Source organism: Lissotriton vulgaris, chromosome 1_1 (genome assembly GCF_964263255.1).
Source record: "Lissotriton vulgaris chromosome 1_1, aLisVul1.2, whole genome shotgun sequence".
NCBI classification, from domain to species: Eukaryota; Metazoa; Chordata; class Amphibia; order Caudata; family Salamandridae; genus Lissotriton; species Lissotriton vulgaris.
The window spans coordinates 835926442-835952938 of NC_141685.1; the positions used below are offsets into that span (position 1 = coordinate 835926442).

Genomic DNA, 26497 nt, shown 5'->3' on the forward strand with positions numbered 1-26497 from the left:
GGCAGTGAGGGAGCGGGCCGCAGGGGACGCAGCGGCGGGGACGGGCATAGTGAGGGCACAGTCGGGGGCACCGAGGGGGAAACAAAAGGAACAAGCATTTACAATACAACGGTCTCGCCTTTGCAAAAGTTAGAGCTATTGGCATTGTAAATACAACATTTTCATTTATGTGTTGGTTTTGAAAACAGAAAAATAAATGGAATTGCTTAATCTCTTGCAAATGCCACACACAAACACATAGACCCACACATGCACAGAGCCCCCCCACACACAGAACCCCCCCCACACACACTCAGAGGCACACACACACACTCAGAGCCACACACACTCTCAGAGCGAAGCACACACTGAGAGCCACACACACACACACTCAGAGCTACACACACACTCAGAGCTACACACACACTCAGGGCCACACACACACTGAGAGCCACACACACACACAGAGCCACACACACACACTTGCCCCCAACGTTGGAGTTGCCTGCGCACTTGCAGGACAACTCTGAAAATGGGCACCGGGGAAGTAAGACACGGGCCCCTTTGGGCCCTTTAACAATACTTAGGCCCTTCTCTGGGGCTCTTTACAAAACCTGCCCAAACGTTGGGGCGGCTGGGTTAACATGGGCTAAATTGGGGAGGGCGCCAGGTCGTTTGTCAAGGGAGGTTGTTTTCCATGGTTGCGGATGAGTGTGTTCCCCGGAGATACAGAGGCTCCCCTTCCCTCCTTTACACCCCGCGCCCCACCCCCACCCAACACAGAATTACGGGTCAGAGTATTGACTCACCGGGCTCTCCAGGGGCTCCTAGCAGGGCGTACCGGATTCGCGGGTCTTCCGCTCCTCATGTGTTTGCGGGGGCGGCGTCCCACTACATTCTTTCATTGCCAGGGTGCGGCGGGGCGGTCACTGCGTGGGTGCGGGCAGATGGCAGATCAATGCGACCTGTGTCCGACTACGGTGGCTGTCCGAGTTCTTGTAGGGCTGGGATCTTGGGCCATGCTTCCCACGGGTGGGCGGGCGGATGCATCGCGCCAGGTCCGCTGCGTACTCATCAGGCAGCAGGCACGACAATGTGTCTCGGGCCCCCAACCGTTCTGCTGGTGTCACGGGCTCCCGCTCGCCTCTAGGAGTCCAGCAACTCAATGGCAACTGAAGTGCGGGCTCCCTCCCGCGGGTGGGTGGCAGCGTTGCGTGGCTTTCACTTGTGCGACATGCAGCAGAGGCCAGGCGCGGACAATGTGCCTCAGGCCGCCTGACCTCACCAATATTACTATGGGGCTCCCACTTGCCTTGGGGAGCCCCGCAACACTTCGGCCATCGGTCCGTACCTTGAAGCTCAGCTTCCTGTGGTTAGCCCAGAGAAGCTGTTATTCCAATCGTGCAATGTGCTGCCATGGGATGTGGGGGTACGGGGTCGAACTGCCCATGTGTGTTCTCTGGAGGACGCTTGGACGGCTATAGCCAGTCTCCATGGCAGCGGCTAGGCGGGTGAGGCTCGGTGGCTCACCGGGGCGTGCTCGGCCTCAGCAGCCCTACAGACCAGGGTTCTGTCCCGGTGGTGCCAGAGCGTTTCACAATAGGAACAGTAATGATACAGGAGGAGGAATTTATAAGTGAACAAATTAGAAAAGCAAACGTTACGTTTCAGGAGGCATTACACGTCCAGGAACCTCAGACCACGCCATGAACACCACCATGTTTCTCCGAGGTCAAGCAGAAATGGATCTCTGAAACTCCCTGTCATTTTCAGACTGGGGGGCGTGTTTTTCTTTCTCCCTTCTTCCTATTAGCTGGAAGGTAAACAAAGGGTGTGCTTTGACTTGTTGTGTTTACATTCCAGCCAATGGGAAGAGGAGAGAAATAAGCGGAAAAACACACCCCTCAATCCGAAAAAGACGGGGCTTAAATTGACAGACAAACCTCTTCTCCAATGGCTGGCCGCCGTTTAGGAAGCCAGCCAATGGAGAAGAGGGGCGAGTTTAAGCTTCATACTAAGAAACATAAAATCTAGCCAGCGAGACTGTGCAAGCGCAGCCTACGATAGCTGAGACCTAAACAATGGGCAGAAATCGGAGAACAGAAGGTAGCAGAAGGACACATAAGGCAAAAAAATGGGCAGAAATCAGGGAACAGAAGGCAACAGAAGGACACAGAAGGCAAAAAACGGGCAGAAATCAGGGGCAGCGAGGGGGAAACAGAAGGCAAAATGGCCACAAGTCAGGAAACAGAAGGCAACAGAAGGATACAGAAGGCAAAAAATGGGCAGAAATCAGGGGCAGCGAGGGGGAAACAGAAGGCAAGCAACACAGGCACAGACGGGTAATACAGGGAACAGACAATGACAGAGATACAGACCAAAGGCCTACCACTGGCCACCATGGATGAGGCGCAGGTGGTAGCCTGCGGGTGGAGGAGGGCCTCGACTTCTACAGCAGCAGCAGCATCAGGGCACACAGGGCGGAGCTGTGTGGTGGGGGAGCGACCTACTAGTAAGGTCAAGGGTCGCTCTCCTCACCTCGCAGTGGCCGCCATATATGGGGATGTTGGGAGGGAGGAGCAGCTGGGAGGCGCGAGGCAGGGACAGCTCACCTGTAAACCGCCCCATTTCCCTGCAGGGTAGCAATCTGTGCACTCTGCGCCAGTACGGGTTTGCAGTGCTGCTATCTTCCTGAGTAATACGTCCTGGGAATTATGGTTGTTGAGTGAAAGGATGTGAAGTTAAAAATAAATCCCTACTACGGGCCATTGCAGCAGAGTGAATTATTGTAAGGCCTAGCTATAGCTCTTGGAACATCTGTTTATTTGTGTTGTGCAATAAGACTAAGGGAAATCCCTTTTGAAGTTGTGTAGTTAAGTGTGTTACGATGTGCCCTCAGGTACATGTATTCCATTATTCTTTGTGTGTGTGACTCTATGATTATGCAAATCAGTGTTTATGTATGTTTGTGAGACATGTCTCTGTATTTAGTACTTTATATCTGAGTGCACTGTGTGCCTTCAAATCGGTGAGCACAGCCAGATCATTTGTTTAGAGGCTTACAAAACTCATCCTGAGTTTATGGTGTTTATGAAAACGTTGAAAACGTCACACTCCTTTTAGGATTTAACACAACACTTTAATCTACAGTGCTTGAAAGCTTATTTGGTGGCTTCCGTGCTACACATGCTTACGGTTACGGCTGATGGTGAAGTATATACTACATGTCTGGCTTTGAAAAATACTGTACCAGTGCATCAGAATAGGCTTTTGCGTATAACTGTATGCTTGTATGTGAGTGCATGCCTCTGGGTGAGATTGCTGGTGTGCGTGCTTGCAAACGCAATTGATTTTCATTGCAGTTTAATGTGTGGACACACTTAATTAGTTTAGTGCATACCATTGTGAGCAGAGAACTTTCCCAGATTACCTTCTTTACATTTCTTAATGCACAGATAATGAGAATGGGGAAAGTGATTTGCCACAGCTGTGCCATATATTGTCTTTTTATACTTTGTGTGTGTGATGTTATGGTTTGACATCCTACATTGGGGTGTGTAGCACTAAATGTGTGAGAGGATCTAGGAAGTGATAAGGGGCACCATTGGAGAGTGGCAGTGAGGGGATCCTTGGAGAAGAACCTCATTGGCGGGCGAAGTTTGTTGCACCGGGCGCCACCAATACTAAATTCGGCCTGGCGGGGAGAGCTTTGGGCAGCGGGACTAATTCTTTTACACACCAACCACTGGGCATAGCAGTGACCACTGACTTATTATTTTATACTTTTTTTTGTTTAACCTTGTTTTATTGATTTTTGGCATTGAGCCAGATACATTACAATTCTCATATACTCCCATGTAGGCACGTTGAAGCTTAACCCCAGGTTCCAACCCATCCCATTTAAATTGACGCAATGTAACAAAGTCTGTTGGGGTAGCGAGTGTCCATGGATGCAGGCAGGACCGAGGCTCCCGCTACGTAAACCACTACCCATCCCAAAATGCCAAGAAAGAACAAAAATATCCCTCCCCTTGAACTCCCCCCCCCCCATAACTGGTGTGCCATGTCCTTGCCTTCTTAGGCCATCGTATGTGAGGGCCACCAGCTGTCTACCTTTCAGGGGCGTCTTTTGGGGTCAATGTGTCAGTAAGTCGCAAGAGGCGAAGATACTTTGGGCATGTAACCTCGTTGAATTCCGTTGATAGGAGGGACAGAATAGGTAGCCAAACCGTGTTGAAGGAAGCCGTAGACTGTGTGGGATTGGCTTGTATGCGCTCCATGCCCACCGTGTACCATAATTTATTTAGCCATCCCGTGTGTGTAGGCCAAGTATGTGTTCCCCAGAGCGATAGGATGTGCTGAACAGCTGCTCCCATGGGCAGTCCCATCTGTCTCCCCCTGATTGACTTCTATCGGAATGTGAGTGCGTTGGGCAACCCATCTGATCTGATTCAATGATGCCAGGTAGCCGTGGTCTAGCAGGCACATGCATCATTGTTGGCTTTTGCGATTTCTTACTTGCGATTTTTAAGGAATCGCAATTAAGAAATCGCAAAAGCCTATGCATGAAGAAATCGCTGAAAAAATGTGCGATTTCTAAACATTCCTTAATTGCGACTTGCAAATTGCGAGTCACAATTAAGGAATGCCTCCCCATTCATTCCTATAGGCTTAGAGGCCCATAGGAATGAATGGGAAGACATTCTCTATTTGCGATTTGCAATGAGCGAATCGGAAATTGAGAATGCGATTTCAAGGGTGCAGGGGTGTCCAAAGGACACCCTGTTGCACACCTGAAATTAATATGTGCACATATGTTGTGCACACACATGCCCTAAGGGCATGTGTGTGCACAACATGAAAGTTTGAAAAATGCACAAAAGTGCATTTTTCAAAGTTTTCGCAAATTACCATGAGGTTCAACCTCATGGTAATTTGCTCCCTCTAATTGCGAAATCGCTATTTTTAAAACTTTCATGCATTGCATTTAAGGAATCGCAAAATGCGATTCCTTAAATGCAATTGCAATTTGAGAACTCGCAAATATTTGGGAATTCTCAAATTACCAATTCACCCTTGATGCATCCCAAAAGCTGATTTTGCGATCGCAAACGGACGATTTTTGCGATTCGCACCATTTGCGATTGCAAAAAGTTTTGATGCATGTGCCTGTAAGTCTGTAAGCGAGTACCCCTGTGAAGAGTTTGAGTTCTAAGTTGAGTAAGGAGATAGGTCTGTAAGCGGCGCATTGGGTGGTGTCTTTACCCGGCTTAGGCAGTAACATGATATCAGCCTCTAACATATCAGGGGGTATCGAGCCAGGCCCTTGGAATGAATTAAAAAGTTGGGTGAGAAGCGGTGCTAAGAGTGAGCAAAAGTTTTAGAAAAGCCGGCCGGAAAGCCATCCGGCCCAGGCGACTTTAGAGGTTTGAGACGGGAGATCGCGCCGACCACCTCCTCTAACCTGATTGGCTGGCGGCCCCAGCTGCGTTGATAGCTGTCGTCGCTGCCTCACACAGGTAAGCCTCCCGATCTTTGTCGATAGACCTATATGCACTATAAAGCAATGCATAGAATTCTCTAAAGGCCTCAGCTATCTGGTGATCGTCGCCCAGCTTCTCTCCCTGAGCATTGTATAGGGTTGTGATTTTAGACCGCTGAACCCTAGCTCTAAGCGTACTTGCAAGGAGATGCCCTGTTTTATTGCCTCCTACATAGTATGTGTGTCGGAGCCGCAGGGCTGCGTACTCGGCTCGATCAAGGTCCAGCCGGCTAGTTGCACCCTAGCAGCTTTCAATTCCCTCCAAATCCTAGGAGCTCCTGTGTGGATGTGCACCCTCTCGAGTTCAGTCACAGTAGCAATTAATGATTCCCGCTTTTCTTTACGCTCTTTGGCTTCCGCCGCTGAGATAGCTATCAGTTCCCCTCGTACTACTGCTTTAAGTGCTCCCTAAACTGCAGTCAAGGGTGTGTCCGGCTTGTCGTTGAGTGCGAGATAGTCAGTAATTCTTTTGTGTAGTTGTTGGGCTATTCCCTCCCTTTGTAATAAGGCCTCCCGCAGTCGCCACCTTCCCCCAGGTGTCTTAGTCCGGGGGACTGCTATTGTCACTACCACTGCGTCGTGATCTGAGATGGCAGTTTGAATAATGTCCACTCCGTCTACTAGTGTGTTGAGCTCCGAAGTCCCTATAAAGTGGTCTAGTCTGGCATAGGTGTGGTGCACGTGCGAGTAGAATGTGTAGTGCGTGTCCTGAGGGTGCGCCTCTCACCAGAGATCCAACAATCCTCTTTGGACCATCCAATGCTTCCCTTCAGGAGAGATCGCTCCAGTTGAGCCAAAGCGGTGGCCTGATCTATCTGACTACCGATCCATGACCAAATTGATGTCGCCCCCCACTAGGGTGTATCTTTCTTGGGGACTTAGAATCTCCGATAGGGCGCCTTAGAGAAAAGATTCTTGACCTGAGTTAGGGACATATAGGGACCCTATGATCAGGGACATACCACCCACCCGTATATTGTATGCCAACAGCCTACCCCTGATTTCTGCTACTTTATCTCCCACCCGGCCGTGAAAGTTCCTAGCAAACAAAATAACTAACCTTTCCTTCTTATCAGTGGTAGAGGAGTAGAACTGCTGAGGGAATGCCCGGGACTGCATCCTATGCCAGTCTTTGTACAGGTGATGTGTGTCTTGTAGGAGACAGATCAAAGCGCCGGAATTCTCGAGGTACGATAAAATGGCTTGCCTTTTAATGAGGTTATTAAGCCCTCTCACATTTAGAGTAATAACCTTCAGAGTGGCTCCCATCATACTATCTGCGTGTTGAAGGACAGCCTTGTCAGAGGGGAACTACCCCTGTATGGCACAACACTGGGACCCTCCCCCCTTTGGCACACTGGTTCACTCCCCCCTCACTGCTCTCCGAACCCCTCCAGCCCCCACCCCCAACAATCCCTCCCCAGATCAAAACACTTGTATGAGCGTGCACCCCCACCAACCCCTGCCCCATCCCCCCCAGCCAGCTATGAGTCAATGCGTGTATGTCCCCATCTGTAGATCAAATCATGCAAGAGGCGAGGTGTCTCTGGTCACCAGGTCGAGGGCCGAGGCACGTTCCTTTGACATAATTGTGCGGCCTGGTTTCATATCTGCTGTGGGCGGGTGTCTTCGGCCCACTCGTTGCCATCCTCCTCTCTGCGATTTTTGAGAATGATCTAAGGAGGCGTCTGGTTCGCGAAGTTCAAGGCCTAGTAGGACTCAAGTCTATTGGAGGGATCTAATTTGATGTAACGCCCTGTTCCATTTGAAGATCAAGCGGAAGGGATGACCCCAGGAGTAGGGTATCCCCTTATCTAGCAGGAAAGAGGTGACATCTTTGAACGCTTTCCGCTTTTGAAGATTGATGGAGTACAAATCTTGGAATAATGCCACTGGGTGTCCTTGATGTTGGAGTGGTTGTTTCAATCTTGCTTCCCGAAGGATCCGCTCCTTCAGGGGAAAGTCCAGCAGGAAGGCCAAGATGTCTGGGGGGAGCAGGCACGCGCCTCGCCAGACCCACTCTGTGTGCCCGATCAATACCGATTTCAAAGTCGGAACTCTTGCCTAGAATCTCCCGAAATAGGCCCTGCAGGTAGTGGGTTACATCAGCCCCCCTCTGCTTTCAAAGGGACACCCCGGACCCGAATGTTATTGCGTCTTGACCTGTTCTCCAGGTCCTCAGCATGCGCTTGAAGGTCCACTTGCTGGTCCTTAAGGCGGATGAGTTCCTGTTGGAGGTGTTCCATTTCTTCGCTTCTGCTTTGGTCATTTTCCTCAACGGCTGCCACCCGCTCCCCCAGCCCATCTACTTCGCAACGTAACTCCCTCACTTTTCTCGCTACCTCCTGTTTGAGCGCGTGAAAGTCCTCGCGTAGAGAGTTGAAAAGTATCTCCAGGAATGCTTGGGTGATCTGCGCCTCCCCGTCCTCGTGATCTGCCTGCTGCTTTGAGATGGAGGGGGAAGGGGGCCCTCTGCCGCCCTTGTTGGGGCCTTTAAGAAGCATGTCCGTAAGTGTGCGCTCCCCTTTTTGCGTGCTGTGGCCATGATAGGGTATCTTGACTTGGGTCACCGTCCCTGATGCTCACCGGCACTGCAAAGGAGATATCACCGTGGGTCCTGAGTAGTTGCGACTGGTATATTCACCCCCCTTCAAAGACTTGCGGAGTCACCGCACTATGATCTGTGCTAGGTGTGCGCCCACTCTTGGGGGGGGCTCGTAGGGATCCCAGGGCCCACCCCGCTTCGTCAAGTTGGGAGGCTGGTAGGTGCCGTTCCGCTGCAGCAGCATGCTCAAGCCGCCTAGGTGCGGCCTTCTCATGTAGTTGGGGTCCAACTGACCCGATAGGATCCCTGAATGCAAGTGCTACTACATGATTACTGTGGGGCCGTGTACTGGGGGTTTGAGTGTCTTTGGCCCCCCCAGCTTGCCAGTTCCTTGTAGCGTGGCCCCAGCTCCCCGGCAGCGCTGGACCCTCCACTGCTATGGCTCCGTCACTCTACAGGGCGCCCCCAATGTGCGCTGGCCCTGTCCACCCTTTTGGCCTTGGCACTGCTCTGTCCCGGGGGGAAGATATCTTCATAGAGAATAATGCTCACCCTGCTCCCTCAGGCATTCCGTAGGTTCCACTGCCACCAAATCGCGGGCCGGCCCAGGCGATCGGCCCGTCACCCCTCCGCCAAACCAAGTCTGGATCTCCCTGCCGTGTAGTGCTTAGCTGTGGGGGCAGTAAATCTCGGGGCCTTGCTGGAGCGTTGACGATGCCGCACCTGCGGTCTAGTACGGGGGCTTCCTGCCTTGCACACGGGGAAGAGGCGCCCACCCGCGCCCGCCCAGGCTCAGCAGCCTTGGCCTCAATTTCATGTCGCCGCCCAGGAGTAACAGGTGGCCCTCCGGTGTGCGAGGCGCCCTTCAGAGGGATCACCAATGTGCCCCCCCTCACCGCCACAGCCCACTCACTGCATTCGGGGTGGAGGGCGGCAAGTAGCCGTGGAGGCGCTGGTGTCGCTGCTGGCTGGGGCTCGGATGAGTCTGCGCTAGAATCCTCTCCGTCTGGGCGTCATTTTATGAATCAGGTCTCTAGGCTGGAACATGGTGCATCTGTTATATTATATGGGGAGGGGTGGATACCTAGTTAAGTGGACATATACCGGCATACGAACGCATGCCTCTATTTGCCTTGAGGACCTTCGTGGGAAATGGGCAGAAATAACAGATATGGTAATCCCCGATAAAGCCTGGGAGGGTATTTTAGAACAACCCAAGTGGGTGTCCCGTAATGCAAAACTCAAGTTCACACGGTACATGAGTATAGCGTATTTAACCCAGAAACAGATACACTGCATGTTCCCAGAGGCCCAGAACCATTGTCCGAGATGCAAGGAGGAGGAGGCTGGTTTCATACATATGCTATGGGTTTGTCCGCACCTCAAAGATTATTGGGGACACATTTGCAACATGTTGGGAGAAATCACACACCTTCCAATGACAGACAGCGTACTGGAGGGCTCATTGGGTCTATGCAAGCGCACCAAGGCCCAGAGGGTGCAGCTGAGATTTCTAGACTTAGCGCTTATTTTAGGGATTAAGCATGGGCGGAAAATCCGTTTCGCTCGCGGATTTTGCGGATTTTCGGTAAATTCGCAATCCGCGAGATTCGCGAATCTCCGGCAAAATCCGCAAATCCGCGAGTAGCGGATTTTGCTCGCACTGCTCGCACTGTTCGCGTGAGTTCGCGGCTTCCCAGTACAACTTCGCGCCCCGCGAATAAGTGCAAAATTGCAGAAATACAATCTTAGCAAAACTGAAACTACTTACCAGGTTCAAAAGTTCAGGCTCATCATTAGTAGCCATTTCCTGTAGTGCTTCCTGAGGGGCCCCTCCAGAGTTCAGTTGCCAGTTGCAACTATTATGTGACCCTGCTCTGAACCTCAGAATAGTTACACATATGCCACAAAGGTCCTGAATTACAGCTAAGGGAGACAAGCAGGAGCCAGGCTGGAGGTTCAAATCCATTAATCAGCCCCTAATTCATTATTGTCAGTTGGGGCAGGGCAGGTGTTGTAACTAATTTTGCAACAATGAAAGCACTTAGCAAGTGCAAAAGATCACTAATCAGGAAGCACTAAGGAAGCAGGTGCCAGCTAAAAAAATATTCTGTGACACATTAATCAGCCCCAAATTAATTCAGGTCACTTGAGGCAGGGAAGGTGTGCTTGCGTTGCCACAATAATGTACACTGACTGGACAACCAGAGGGTGCTGTGATGAAACAGAGGGTGGCATGGGTGGGCCAGAGGGTGGCATGAGTAGTCAGAGAGTGGCAGTGGTGACAGAGAGTGGCAGTGATGAAGAAGAGTGTCCAAAACAGGCTGGACACGTAGAAACAACAAGTTCGCGAAACTTGCGACCCGACAGGTAAGTTCGCAATTTGCGACATTGTACAAAACCCTCGCGAACTGGCAGAAACCCGCGCAAACACAAAAAAAAAAATCCGCAAATTCGCGAGAATTCGCGGATTTTGCGGATTGCGAGTTCGCAAATCCGCAAAATTCGCGAACGCGAGATTCGCAAAATTCGCCCATGCTTATTAGGGATCAGGACAATTACTATGAGATGGAAATCCCCAAGGAGCCCCCCACTACAAATATGGAGAGAAGAGGATATCAGGTCGGGTAGCGCGGAAAGCGCTGCACTTAGACGGGAGAAGGCAAGGGGATTGTGAAAGCGTTCTATTTCCATGGATTGGGACGTAATGTTAGAGGACTTCACGCAATCGGACATCCCACTTCCGTTATTAGATCCACTACCCTGATCCGCCATGAAATTCATCACACCAACAGGGAAGATCAGAATAGATTACGTGGAAAGGCCCTGATGTACCAAGGATATAGGTTGGCACTCATGTTACCACATGACTAAGAGACTAATTAGACAACACCACACTGTCAGACCAGGAAGGGGGAGGGAGAGGGAGGAAGTAGTTAAGTTTGTTTCAGAGTATATAAATACAAATTCATGTCACAACACGTTAGTGACATCAGTAACTAACATGGATGAATATAAATGCCGTGTATTCTCATATTGTATATTTTTATGTCATGGAACTGTTGGGTGCAAGATTCTAAGTATATACATTTCATTACAATGTTCAATGGTTCATGTTGCACCATGATGAAAAATGTAAACTGCCAAGACCATTTGCAGTGATGTAATGCACCCTAAATAAATGGCACAATAAAGTTTGTTAAAAAAAAAAGGTCTCTAGGCTGGATTAATGTCGCCCAGTGAAGTGGAGCCGCTGAATTTGTTCCGGAGGAAGCTCCGTGCCCCCTCTTGCCCTACGGCCACTTCCGTGCAAATTTTGGGGACTATAATGCACAATTTGGCTGTGGGAAGGGGTCCGGAACGAGGAGCCCCGAGGTCTCGTGTCCGCCTAGGTCGCCATCTTGGCCACGCCCCCTTATTTTATACTTTTGATACAAAACCCAAGGCAATCACATGCTGAAAACGGAAAGCAGGAAAAAAACAACTCCTGACCCCTCCAAACCAATGTGTGATGTTACAACACAAACATTTACAACGCATGCCTTTACAACGCAGTTTTTACATCGCAACATCCATTACAACGCATGATTTTTCATTGCATGCAATCACAACGCATTTTTAGAGACTACATTTACAACGCCTTCCATTACAACGCATACCAATACAACGCATACCATTACAACGCATATTACTTTTAGGGCAACAGAAGGGTAAGTGTTGGATAGTGTAGGTGTCAAAATTACTATTCCCACTACAATGAGTGCAACACTAGGGTAAGTGTTGGATAGTGTAGGGGTAGAAATTACTATTCCCACTCCAGTGAGTGAAACAGTAGGGTAAGTGTTGGGTAGTGTAGGGGTACAAATTACTATTCCCCATTACTTACCTTATATTGCATTGTATTGGCATGCGTGTAGTGACCTGTGTTGTAATGACATGCATTGTAGTGAGATGCGATGTAATGGCTGTGTTGTAATGGCATGCGATGTAAAGGATGTTTTGTTGTAATGACTGCGTTGTAAAGGTTGTTTCCCCTCCAAACATCAGAATTATAACAATCGATGGATCAGCCTTCGTATTTGTAGCAAAAATTGTGGCATACTACAATACCAAACTTATCCAGCCTGATCTGCATTTCGGTCAGTGGTAATGAATTATGAGTTCGTATTATTGCCGTACTTGTGGTGCTGGTGATGGAAGGGAATGTGGGAATTTAATATTATTAACAGGAATGGCACAAGGAATATCAGCACCAGAAGCAAATTTATTCCACTCAATCTACAGCTCCTGCTCTTGCTGCCCCTTAGGTGTGGTGCCCTAAGGAAACGGCGAAGACATGTCTTATGATACCACCTTGTTCATTTGAAAAGAAGCAATTAACATGCATTCACTTCTTATAACCATTCATGCTCCTTTGAGCATGACCAGAAAATCTATCCACGTAACTGGGCACTGAATGAAAATTGCTGATTCTGGTTACCTTTTGGGTCTCGACAGCATTCAGTGTAGAAGGTTTCCTTGCGCTGGATGATCTCCTGAGCAATGATTCCATAGCTGTAGACGTCACCTTTCTGAGACACTCCTTCCTGACGAAGGTGCTCAGGAGCCACCCACAAGTCTGGGGAGAGAAAAAAGAGAGGGAAAGATGTTCAGCTTAAAGGGAAGCATTCACCCCTGGTTCTGAATTTTTCAGCATATGGATTTTTCAAACAAGCTTTTAATTGGCAAATATCATCCAACATATGTATCAATTGACCAATCTCTCAACTAAATGACATCACTCAATAAAATTATCCCATCCAGTCCCTCATTAGATGAAAAGCAGCCAACACAAAGATTTCCAGGACAATCTCTGAGTGAGCATAGGTCAAATCTGTCAAAGGAAAGAGATGACCCAACATAAGAATCGTCAGCCCAAATTATTAGTGGAAGATCAACTAACATGACGATCTCCTGGACAAGGACTCCACAAATAAGCCATTATTGACCTCAGATTGTCTACCATATGGAACTCATGGGCAAGTTCTGGGTAGAAGAATATCACTCAACATAAGTATCACCTAGATATCACACAACACCCTGATCTCCTGGACAGCTGTCTGTGAATGGAGATCACCAAACATTAGGATGTCTAGAACAACATATCTATGGCAAGAGACCCCTGGAAGAAGTATTTCCAGGCAATAATCACGGGGATTAAGATCACCCAACAAAATAATGTCCAAAACAAGAGCTCTTTGGATGAGGCAGCTAAATTATCTCACATCGTTCACGTCACATCCAGACTCGTTCTAGAACTCCCTAGATGAACCCACATCACCTCCTACCTCAGGGAACTCCTTCCAATGGCGTCATTTGAACAAAATCACAGGGGCAGAAGATGTGGAATCACAAGCTATATAACCACAGTGGAATAACAAGAAATTACATAAAACCACTGTTAACGTCAAAGGCAGGTCATTGTAGATTTATTTCCATAAACCAGTTTTAATTGAACACTCAAACCTGCATCATGTTAACAGTCACTAATAATATGCATGTGTGCAGTACGAAAGATAGTAACATAATGCTTTTATGATTTTCCTTATAGAAATCAAATAAAGCTTTGTTTGATTTGATTTGAACATAATGCAGTCAGTTTTACATTTTACAAAACCAATGATCATTAGTTAAATTCCACAGGTGGCAAGGATGTACTAAAGGACTGGAATTTCACCCCACATATTTTTCCAGTATCTCTATGAAATCCACCACAAACATCAAACTAACTTAATGGAGCCAGCTCGCCCCACTGGACACCACCTCCACCATGACCTCGGACCACTCAGGTGCACCAATTGACCCATGCCCTCACCACATCTTCAACCTAGGCAAAGCCAGAATCAGCTACGTACTCACCATCTTATTCAACACCTCAATTGATAAGCCCATCTTCCCCAAGAACTGGAAACAAGCAGAAGTCAACGCCCTGCTAAGTAAACCATCGTCATACCTCGGCGAAATCAACAACTATCAACCAATCTCCCTGCTCCAATTCCCGGCTAAAGTATTAGAAAACGCCATCAAACAACAACTCTCCTCATATCTGGAATGGAATCTCCTACTCAACTCCTCCCATTGTGGCTTCTGCAGCAACCACAGCACAGAGACAGTCTACTGATGACATTCAAGCCCTAATCAACTGAGTAGAGACTGCGGCTCTGATCCTGCTAGACCTCTCAGCTGCTATTGATATGTCACCCCCACACACTCATAAGAAGGTTGAACAAAATAGGCATTCAAGGAACTGCTCTCAGCTGTATCGCCTCTTTCCTCACAGGAAGAACTCAAAAAGTCTGCCTTCCCCCTTCAGCTCCGAATACAAGGAAATCAACTGTGGAGTATCACAAAGATCCTCATTCAGCCCCAACCTTATCAACATGTACATGACAACTCAGACCAGCATTATCAAAACCCACAGACTCAACATTGTAGCCTACACCGACAACACACAGCCCATCCTTTCCCTCTCCGAAGACACCACCAATACCAAGACCAAGTTTCACAACTGCATGAAGCTCAACATGGACAAGACAGAGGAAATGATCTTCGGAAACAAAAGCTCCCCATAGGACATTTTACTGGTGGCCCTGAGAACTAGCACCTTCTCCTACCCCCACTGACCAAACTAGGAACTTAGGCATCATTCTGGACAACAAACTAACCATGATGACTCAGATCAACTCCGTCTCCTCCTCCTGCTTCTTCATTCTCTGCATGCTTGGTAAGATATTCAAATGGCTACCCCAAAGCTCAAGACACAGCATCACTCAGACCCCCATCTACAGCCGACTGGACTACGGCAATGCTCTCTACGCAGGGATCGCAACTCACCTCCGACGACTACAGACCATACAGAACGTCACATCCCGACTCGTTCTAGAACTCCCTAGATGAACCCACATCACCTCCTACCTCAGGGAACTCCAATGGCTCCCCGGTTCAGAACAGATGCCAGTTCATTCTCCTGACCCATGCAAACAAGGTCTCTAAACAACTGTGGACCCTGCAACTTGAACCATCACCCGAACTGCCATCAGCTCTGCAGACGCCTCCACTCTGCTTCCCTTTCTCTAACCTTCACTCCCCACATCTGAAGTAGCAGATTCAGAGGTCTCTCCTTCTCCTACCTAGCAGCGAAGACATGCAACCTGCTACTCTATCGTCTCCGGGCCTCCCCATCTTATCCTGAGTTCCAAATGTCCCCGGGGACCTGGCTATTCAGCTAATCAACTGGACCCTGTAGGTGCCTGGATTCCTTCATGAATGACAAGAAACACCCTACAAATCTAATGATTAACAATGGTACCAAGTTCAATTATTTCTAGATACAGCTTTTTTTTAATGTAAGGACGGTATTGGAAATGGAGAAATGATACACTGAGTACTGTAACTTATTTATTTATTTTTTGTAGTTTCATATTCTGGCCCGCAGTCATGTCAGAGGAATGAATATTGGAAGGAAGGTCAGCAATGATATGTATAATATAAGAGTAGAGAGAGTGATGGAGGTAGTACGTCAGGCAAGTCACCTTGAGCACACATCAAACCTCTGTGGGAAGCCAGGGAAGCATCACTCCACTAGCTATGATTCCATATTTCTGCATTCGATTGAAAACAGTTGTCGTATAGCAATTACACAGCTGTATACCTACCCTGAAGATGTAATAATGCTGTAACAAAAATGAAGAGCACAACACTCTGTTACTGTCTATTAAAAGTCAGTTAAAAGACCTTTTCAGTTCTTCTTTTGATTGATTATCTGTACAAGCCACACTCCAATTTTATATGCCTCCTATAAAACACCATTAAGTCAAAGTGTATCTGAATATATTTAGGCTGCCTGGAGGTAAGGAAAATAGATTTCAACAACCAATCAAACTAACAAGAGAGCTACTGGATACTTGTCTTAAGCATTAACGAGTCATGGACTTAAATGTTCATTTAAAGGTAACTGATACATTCAGTATGGATGTATGACGTTACAACGCATACTTTTACAACGCCTACCTTTACAACGCATTTTTTACACCGCAACATCCATTACAACGCATACCATTACAACGCATGCCATTCCAACGAATTCTTTGAAACAACCTTTACAACGCATTCCACTACAACGCATACTACATTTACAACGCATACTATTACAACGCATAACATTACATTGCATGTAAGGTAAGTATTGGATAGTGTAGGGGTAAAAATTACTATTTTAACTCCGGGGGGTGCAACAGTAGGGTAAGTGTTGGATAGTGTAGGGGTTAAAATTACTATTCTAACTCCAGAGGGTGCAACAGTAGGGTAAGTGTTGGATAGTGTAGGGGTATAAATTACTATTCTAACTCCAGGGGGTGCAACAGTAGGGTAAGTGTTGGATAGTGTAGGGGTACTATGTGTTGTAATGCTATGCGTTGTAATGGTATGCGTTGTAATGACTGTGTTGTAATGGCAAGCGTTGTAGTGGTGTGCGTTGTAGTGTCATGCGTTGTAATGGTTGCGTTGTAAATGCATGCGTTGTAATGGATGTTGCGTTGTAAAAGTTTCGTTGTAATGGTAGTGCGTTGTAAAAGTTGCGTTGTAAAGGTTGTTTCCCATTCAGTATACATTGTTTAAAGAGCATCCAGGTTTTATTTTCTTCAGAAAACATTTTAGCATTTTTTATTGATGTATTTATTCTTGACTTGTGATAGTAAATTGTAAAGGCTATCCCTTCACAATAAAGTACACTGTTTTGAGACATTTTCAGTTTTTTGGATTTTGTACTAATGTTGGGACACCCTAATGAAATTAAATAAATGTGGCTGAAATTCGAAACAGATCGACCTTTGCTATTTGTCTGAAATGGATCTCACTTTTGTACAGGTTCACAAATTAAAAAGTAATCCAGAAGGGTCTTGGCCAACATAAGAAGGATCATCATATTGAAACTCACAAGCCTCTCAGAGAAAGAAAGTAAAACACTTTGTGAATGGCCTTTCTTTCCTGTGCTTTACCATACTTGAGCTCAGCTTACCACCTACAATCAGGACAGTAGGAGGTCATCATTTACTCAGTCCATGTTTGCCTTAGTACTTGAGAATCTCTGACCAAGTTATGGTATTAATACATATCCTCCAGTATTCTTCTGAACGCCTTCCCCTCAAACAGGTACTGAAATTCAAACAAACTACCAGCTATGGGCCTGATTAGGATATCGGACAGACTGCCACTGACAGGCCGTCGGTGGCAGTCTATCCAACATCCAAAGCCTCGGTTTGACCACTGGATTACGATGTCGGCGGTCAGAGCGATGTTGTCAGAGGGACCAACTGCCGGCTCCAACAGGATCTAGGCTCCCGTCGAGGTGTCAGTCGCAGGCAGATTCCCTACAATGGAGGCTGTGCCTGCGGAGGCACCACTGTAGAGATTACGATGTCCCTTTCGGACTTCCTTTCCATGTCTTTCCTTGCCATTCCTACCTTTCTCGGAAGCTGAAGTTGCCCACTCATTGAATTCAAATAAATCCGGATCCCCCACAGACCCCGCCTCCTATCACATTCTCGCTAAAATTGCACCCGCTTTGGTTACAGATCTCACAAAAATCCTCAATCTCTCACTATCCCATGCCTCTGTCCCCTCTCACTGGAAATAGGCCATCATAAGACCCATTCTTAAAAAACCCTTAGCTGACCCCAAAATACTCTCCAATTACCGTCCCATTTCCCTCCGGGAAAATCATGGAATCCCTAATCACCAAGCAGCTATGTAAACATCTAGAGTTCAACCAGCTGCTTGACCAATCCCAGTCAGGTTTCAGGGCCCACCATGGCACTGAAACGGCTCTGCTAGAGATAGTGGATAACATCAGGCTTACACTCGACGCAGGACAATCTGCCATCCTGATCCTGCTCGATCTGTCGGCAGCCTTCGACACCATCTCCCACAGCATTCTCTTAGGGCGTCTGTCGGAGATGGGTGTCGAAGGCCCTGCCCTACTCTGGATCAAAAGCTACCTAACCAAACGGGGCTCAAAGGTGCAAATTGAGTCTTTCACCTCAAACAGCCAACATAATGATAAGGGGGTTCCCCAGGGGTCCATTATGAACCCCACACTGTTCAATCTATATGTATCCCCCCTCGCACGAGTAATAAGGGCGCACAGGTTTGATACTGTGTCTTATGCTGACGACACGCAGCTACTGATCACTCTAGGCCCCGATCCTAATGACACTAAACGCAGATTCCAAAAATGCATCATCTCAATCAAGGACTGGATGTCCAATAACTTCTTGATGCTAAATACCGGGAAAACTGAGTTCGTGCTTTTTGGTAATGCCTACAAACATCAGACTGACGAATGGTGGCCGACTTCTTTAGGACCCTGTCCCCCTCCTAAGTCCGCGGTCCGAAACCTGGGTGTAACTATAGATGACAAGCTGTCCATGGCCAGCCATGTCAACAAGATAGTGCACACGAACTTCGGGCTGATGCGCAGCCTCAGGAAAAATTTTAAATGGATTCCCCCTTCCTCGCGCATGCCCCTAGTCCAAGGCCTTATCATTAGCCGGTTGGATTATGGTAATTCTTTACTTGCTTCCATCAACGAGAGCCTCCTGGCTAAACTCCAGGTTTTACAGAATACCGCTGCCAGGTTGGTCCTTGATCTACCCCCCGCTCACCATCTTTGCCCAATCTTAGAACTCTTCACTGGCTCTCCATTAGAAAGCGCATAAACTTCAAAATCTGTTGCCTAGTCCACAAAACAATCAATGGACAAGACCCCAAATACCTAGAGGAGAAGCTTGTCAACCACTGTCCGATCAGAACACTTCGGTTCGCTAACAAGTCACTCCTAACCGTTCCCAAAGTCCGCACTGTCAGGAATGGTGATAGATCCTTCTCTAAATTAGCCCCTGAGCCCTGGAATGCCCTTCCCATTAACATCAGGACCGAACCCAACCTTATGAAATACTGAAGACTCCTAAAAACGTGGCTTTTCTAGCCACCTGACTTCTGGTAACCTTTCTAGCATCTGTAAGCGCTCTGAGACCTATGGGTGATGTATGCCCTATATAAACACAATTACAAAATTACAAATTACAAAAAATTACAAAATTACAAATGTCTGCCTTTCCGGAATGGAAAGGCTGTCGGAAAGTGACTTTGGGGGCCCCTAGCATGGCCCATCTCCCCTCTAGGCCTCCGCTGTGTGGCCTGGGGGCACATGTTTCCCACCCCAAACATCTATGCACTGTGTGCCAGGCTTCACATGGTGCCTGGCACATGGTGCATAGATGTTTAGAAACATACTCTTTACAATTGCAGCTTGTGCTGTGGCCCTTTTCCGGGACGCAGCCCTAGTCGCAATGATAAAGGCTATGTTTCCGACCGCTATAAAATTGCGAGTGGAACCACTGACTACTTGTCGGGCGGTTCCACTCCTGAAGCAAAGTCGGTCAGACGCTCGTCCGACTGACATCGTAATAAGGTCCTATGTCTTGAGGTACCTCTTCTCCAGGGCAGAATAGTGTTGCAGCCAAAATCTGTGATCTTCACCACCATGCGGCTGTCCACCACACAGTTTGTGGACTTAAGACGTCCATGGACCTCAGTTTTACTGGAGTGAAGGTAGGACATGCCCTGTGTGGGGAAGAGAGAGTGGCGTACTATATTAGTTTATGCACATGTCTTTCACATCTAGTGACAATTTTTTTTTCAATCAACAAGAAAACCATAACATTTTATGCGATGAAAAAACTACACAAAGTAAATTTGTAGTTTCACAGGAAATCTAAATGAAACAATTTTACATACATATTGGAATTATACGTGACAAAGGTATTCCGATAAAAATGTGAACTTTTATTGCTTATCAAAATAAAATGATCTATCTTCTTTTAAAATGTTAATAATAAATAACACTATCAAATAAAGTGCATCTGACTTGTCAGGAATTGTTTTGTGATATAAAATCTTTCAACAGAATAAAGTGTCACTGATTTATTGATTCAGGGACTCATAGTCTTGAATATTACATGGAATTCTGCAATTCCTTAATACAAATTTGTCCCTAATTCCGTCATAATCAGTGACTTGTGACACACCCCGTCCCCAGTAATAAAGAAATGATGTCTGAGGTCTCAATGCCTGCTGCCAGAGCCAGTCGTCCAGGTGTAAAGCAGGTCAGGTCACAGAACATTTTTAAAGCAGCTGTTTAAAGAATGAAAAACAAATGTTGCTTTTCTTTCATCTGCTTTGTTTTTTTAGCTGTACAGTTACACGCTGAAAGTAAATTTGTAAGGCACATTTATTAGGAGCTGGCTGCTCCTCCTCTGACTTTGCTGCTGTGTGGTCCAGAGAGATGTGGACTATCTAATACAATTCTGATAGGATGCCAATAGACAATGAGGATGGTTCTGACACAGGAAATCTATTGTGGGTGAAAAGGTTGCCAGTACGATATCTTTGGTTTCTACAATCTGATTGATCACGCTTTCAACTAATCAGAAGAAGGTCAGGCATTTGATTAGCACTGTAACAAAATTCCTGTGACTCCTGTGCAGGCCAGCAATCTGTTGTCACAAAATGGAATGCAAGAGACTATGAGACCAGTTGCACTCTCCCAAAGTCAATAGCGTCTGGCTCAGCGGCTGTCTGGAAGTTGGTGATATTAGGTATATCCACAGTGCTCAATCCTTGATGAAAGTAAGACTATAAGACGACACCACTCTCCAAAACCGCATGACCCCTGAGAAACCAAATTAAGGGCAATCGTCAAGGATAGAAGATCGAGACAGGTGAGAGCTTTAGGCCTCATGTATGTGCATGGTATGCATGTGCAGTAAGGCAGGGATACATTAAATAGCCCTGATAAAGGCCCCAGACCCATACAGGCTATTAGCATGGGCCGAAACATGTTGGCTTCCATACAGGAGAAATATTTATCCATACCTCAGGTACCCTATGAATAAAGGAATACTTTTGGTATACCTGTAGGTCTTTTTAACTCTTTACCTTTCATCTGGATCCCTGCTTATCCAGTCTGATTTAATCTAAGAACTCCCATTCCATCTTTGGTTGAGTCCGCCCTGGTGGTACCATCCTACCAGTGTGAGGATAGGCGCCTATGATGAAGCATGTCACGATAAAGTGACTGAGGCATCTAATCCAATATCTTTGGATATCCAAGAGGTACATGGAAAAACCTTTCTTCCTATGAAAGGATCAATTTTCTTCCTCTCTCTTCAAATTTTCCAGTTGCTTTTGTGTGTGACACAGGCCAGTAATATAACAGAAATCTGTCTGCTATTCACTGTTTGTTTTTCAACTAATGGCATGGACAAGCAGATCCCCTGAAAAAGGCAGCTTTGCTTCCGGATTTTCTTCCTCTTGCTGCAAAGAGAAAAAACTGAATTCTGGCCCAGTCCTAATTGGAACCAGTATCTGTAAGCAGGAAGGATGAGAGTCATGACATATTAATGTTGCTGAACCTTCCATTTCCCTCTCTATCTCCTCTATCTCTTAGTCTTTGCTTACCTTGGCAATGTCGTACAACACCGATATTTTAAACTCCCAGTCCATGAAGGTGCCATCAGGATAAGATATTTTATCGTTCAGGACATCCTAAGAGGTGAGAAAAGACAGTTGAAGGTAACCGAATAAGAACCTTTCTTCTCATGCAATATAAAATGATTCTATTCTCCAATGTATGTAACAATAACCCTGCTGGAACATAGAAAAGTCTCAAAAGGGGGAGGACTTTCCATATGGTGGCTGCACAATAATAAAAAGTACATAAATGTGTGAAAGGTAATGTTTTGTTATATATGAGCATTAAAAGAATTGTAACACCGTTTTTAAAGGAAGAGAGGTAACTATGTTGGGGCTAGTAACTCACCCGGGATTATTTATAAATAAAATGCCTTCAAGGTCCATTTTTGGTCTGTTTGTGTTTTTCCTGCCTGAACGTTTAGCCTGAAAAATACAGACTGGCTATACCAGCTGTTCCCTTTCTTTATGAAGCCAGTAGGATGAGAAAACACTGCATGGCATAACAAATTATATTCTGGAGCTGAGGCTGAGATTCCATGTGGAAGTTAAAACATGCTTTTAGGAAAACATTACCCACAGTTTCTAAACATACTCCTTTTTCGACAGAGTGTACCTGAGCCTCTGATAAATTACTTTTCAGCTAGGTTTATACTATACAAATTTCACATACATACAAACATACTGATGGATTGTGCTTACAGTAGGGATCTTGCATGATGAGGGCAATGATAATAATGTCTCCATGATAGAAGAATGATTTTGGGGCTGCAGGAGACAACAGATTGTGCCTGCTGCCTTAGCCTAGCTGTCGGCAGCCAGTTGTCTAAATATCAGAGGAGAAGCGTTGGCATCGTAGGCACAGAGCATGGCAGTAGGCACTGAGGGGCCAATTCACAGAACTAACTTAAGACAAAATCATAAACGTACTACTTTTGGTATTCACAGAGGGCATTTAGTAGTAGTAAACTTAGGATTTTGTCTTTAATTTGACTTACGACAGACTTAAGACAGACTTAAGACAAAATCCTAACTTAAGCCTGTCTTAAGTCAAACTTAAGTCAAACTTAAAATAAAACCTAACTTTACTACTACTAAATGTCTTCTATGAATACCAAAAGTAGTAGTTTAGAATTTTGTCTTAAGTTAGTTCTGTGAATCGGGCCCTGAGGCTGGAGAGTAACCATGACCAGATGAGAGGAGACTGTATGAAGGTTTGATTGATAAAGCTGTCAACTGGCTTAGTTTGAGAAGGTGTTTCTGGATTTTTCGCTTTTTGAGCACCTGCTTTTTTACCTATTTCTATGGGAGAGCCTCATACCCTTTGACTCACCCACGGTAAATTGATGGTAAAAAGAAACTGCACATGTTTACTGCCAATGTCCACTTTTGAAGATAAGGCCACTGCGGCGCAGCAAGGAAAAGAGGCCCTTGGCTGGTTACACATGAACACGTGTGCACACGTGAGAGTGCTGCACGTGGAAGACTCTTGTTGTTGGGTGGTAATCGGGAATAGGCCTTACAATGTGGGTGTACACATTTAGGGAAAGTTGGTGTGTTTTACAGTCTTGACTGTAGTAACACTTCATTATACTTCTGTGGGAAAAGCTGCCTTAGGGCGAAGCGCCAGTTCCTTGGGGTCCACAGACTCCAGGGTTGCACCAATGTATATAGTAGTCTGCATGAAAATAACAATTATGTGGCGTTCAAAAGTATATCTGTACAGCTTTTGGGTCATCCAGGAATGCCACATTTCTCGGACTCAGCTCAGGAGCAGAACTAAGGCCTTTTGTGACCCTGCTGGGTGGGTTAATTAATTTTCTCTCCAGCTGCAGGAACAAAGGCCTCATCCACCAAAGGTAGCAATGAGTGTTTAAGTCAGCTCTGGAGGAGGGAGGGATGGGGTGAACTGTGTTTCATCTATCAGCCAGCTGTCATCCTGTGCCAGGAAGAGGGCCTACCCCAGGCCACTCAACAAATAAGGGAGTCCAGACCCCTGGAGCCAAACCAGAGGTGAGCTCCTTAGAAGATTTACTGGGTATGCACATGGGAGTAATGTCAGTGAGGGGTGAAGATGAGACCCTCAGAGCACACGTGACAAGTGACTTCTGTGTGATGTCATTTCGAGCTATCCCAGAAGGCTGTGTAGGGAGGTTGGGTCAGGGGTGGAGAGGTGATGTGGCACCTCAGGATATGCCAGAGGGAGCATTTACTGAATTTACCTACCTGACGCCAAGGACTTGCCTGACTGCCGTGAGGGGAACGGCTCGCTGCTCCTCGCTCTCGCGCCCCACCAGCACCATCGCCGCCCCTGGGACTCCATTTCCCAGGTGTCCCGGCGGCCGTGGCGCGAGAGTGACGCCACCAGAGCGCCCGGAGGCGCGTTAAAAGACAGGAGCGCCGAGCGCTCGTTGGGAGCATTTACTGAATTTACCTACCTGACGCCAAGGACTTGCCTGACTGCCGTGAGGGGAACGGCTCAACTTTGGATAATCGCGCCGCCATCATCTGCCGTGAGGGGAACGGCTCGCTGCTCCTCGCTCTCGCGCCCCACCAGCACCATCGCCGCCCCTGGGACTCCATTTCCCAGGTGTCCCGGCAGCTGTGGCGCGAGAGTGACGCCACCAGAGCGCCCGGAGGCGCGTTAAAAGACAGGAGCGCCGAGCGCTCATTGGGAGCATTTACTGAATTTACCTACCTGACGCCAAGGACTTGCCTGACTGCCGTGAGGGGAACGGCTCAACTTTGGATAATCGCGCCGCCATCATCTGCCGTGAGGGGAACGGCTCGCTGCTCCTCGCTCTCGCGCCCCACCAGCACCATCGCCGCCCCTGGGACTCCATTTCCCAGGTGTCCCGGCGGCTGTGGCGCGAGAGTGACGCCACCAGAGCGCCCGGAGGCGCGTTAAAAGACAGGAGCGCCGAGCGCTCATTGGGAGCATTTACTGAATTTACCTACCTGACGCCAAGGACTTGCCTGACTGCCGTGAGGGGAACGGCTCAACTTTGGATAATCGCGCCGCCATCATCTGCCGTGAGGGGAACGGCTCGCTGCTCCTCGCTCTCGCGCCCCACCAGCACCATCGCCGCCCCTGGGACTCCATTTCCCAGGTGTCCTGGCGGCCGTGGCGCGAGAGTGACGCCACCAGAGCGCCCGGAGGCGCGTTAAAAGACAGGAGCGCCGAGCGCTCGTTGGGAGCATTTACTGAATTTACCTACCTGACGCCAAGGACTTGCCTGACTGCCGTGAGGGGAACGGCTCAACTTTGGATAATCGCGCCGCCATCATCTGCCGTGAGGGGAACGGCTCGCTGCTCCTCGCTCTCGCGCCCCACCAGCACCATCGCCGCCCCTGGGACTCCATTTCCCAGGTGTCCCGGCGGCTGTGGCGCGAGAGTGACGCCACCAGAGCGCCCGGAGGCGCGTTAAAAGACAGGAGCGCCGAGCGCTCATTGGGAGCATTTACTGAATTTACCTACCTGACGCCAAGGACTTGCCTGACTGCCGTGAGGGGAACGGCTCAACTTTGGATAATCGCGCCGCCATCATCTGCCGTGAGGGGAACGGCTCGCTGCTCCTCGCTCTCGCGCCCCACCAGCACCATCGCCGCCCCTGGGACTCCATTTCCCAGGTGTCCCGGCGGCCGTGGCGCGAGAGTGACGCCACCAGAGCGCCCGGAGGCGCGTTAAAAGACAGGAGCGCCGAGCGCTCGTTGGGAGCATTTACTGAATTTACCTACCTGACGCCAAGGACTTGCCTGACTGCCGTGAGGGGAACGGCTCAACTTTGGATAATCGCGCCGCCATCATCTGCCGTGAGGGGAACGGCTCGCTGCTCCTCGCTCTCGCGCCCCACCAGCACCATCGCCGCCCCTGGGATTCCATTTCCCAGGTGTCCCGGCGGCCGTGGCGCGAGAGTGACGCCACCAGAGCGCCCGGAGGCGCGTTAAAAGACAGGAACGCCTCTCGCCCTCGCGTTTAAGCCCGTTCAAGACCGGAGAGGCCGGGTCGGGCCACCCCCCATTCATCTAGTATCCAGCACATCCGAGTGAGTACATTAATCAATATAACCCTCCGTAATAAATTGGGAGATTTGCAATGCCACCCAAGGAAGCTAAGGAGAGGGCAGGTGCAGTAATATTCACGGGAGCTATGGACCAATTCATAACAAAGTTGAACAGTGTTGTTCATGAGGGGATTTCTATAATGGAGCAACGTGTCTCGCATGAACTAGCTATTGCAAGAAGATCTTCTATGGGATTAATTGCGGACGCTCGGACTCCTGATAACCTGATTGCCAATAGTGGCCTAAGTGCTTCCCCCATTCTAGAGCACCCAATCCCACAGCTCCCCCTTTGTAATCTGTCACAGACTACCCTTACTAGCCAGTCCACAGCCTCAGAATCATTGCTGTTGTCGCCTCAAATGTTTCCTACTGTACCCAGCGTAGTAAAGATATATAATACTAGGCAACAGTGTGGGAAGGACCCAGGGGCAATGCCTAAAAAGACCCACCAATTACCTAATAATGCAGGTGGGAGGAGAAACAAAGGCCGTACGGGCAGGAAAGCAAACCCACCCATCGTGGAGCAAGCTGTCACCAATTCACCTCTTGGTTTAACAGGCACTATTCCATCTAGCAGGGCAGCAGAGGCTCTAGATGGGTCACCAAGCCAAGAAATGCTACAGAGGGTGTTGGAGGTTGAGCCTAATACTATTTATGACACTATTAAGCTCCTGTTAGCTCCACTAGAAGAGAGGTTGAGCAAGATTGAGGTCCACTTAAAAAGGATTGAACGTGATGTTAAGGGCCTTGTTGAACCCGCTCTAAGAGTTATTTCGCCCTCAGTCACTAAACTGTCTA

At 47.9% G+C, this 26497-nt stretch overlaps 1 protein-coding gene across 1 annotated transcript in view; it reads right to left on the reverse strand.

The window, feature by feature from the left end:
* The window catches only part of LOC147747979 (guanylyl cyclase C-like), a 501196-nt gene that overhangs the window by 163717 nt on the left and 310982 nt on the right, over positions 1 to 26497 (reverse strand). Inside the window, exons 16-18 of the mRNA XM_086957493.1 lie at positions 21624 to 21710; positions 19595 to 19727; positions 12547 to 12684 (exon numbers count right to left, since the gene is read on the reverse strand). Coding sequence (XP_086813619.1) covers positions 12547 to 12684; positions 19595 to 19727; positions 21624 to 21710 — 358 coding nt within the window. The remainder of the gene's footprint in view (positions 1 to 12546; positions 12685 to 19594; positions 19728 to 21623; positions 21711 to 26497) is intronic.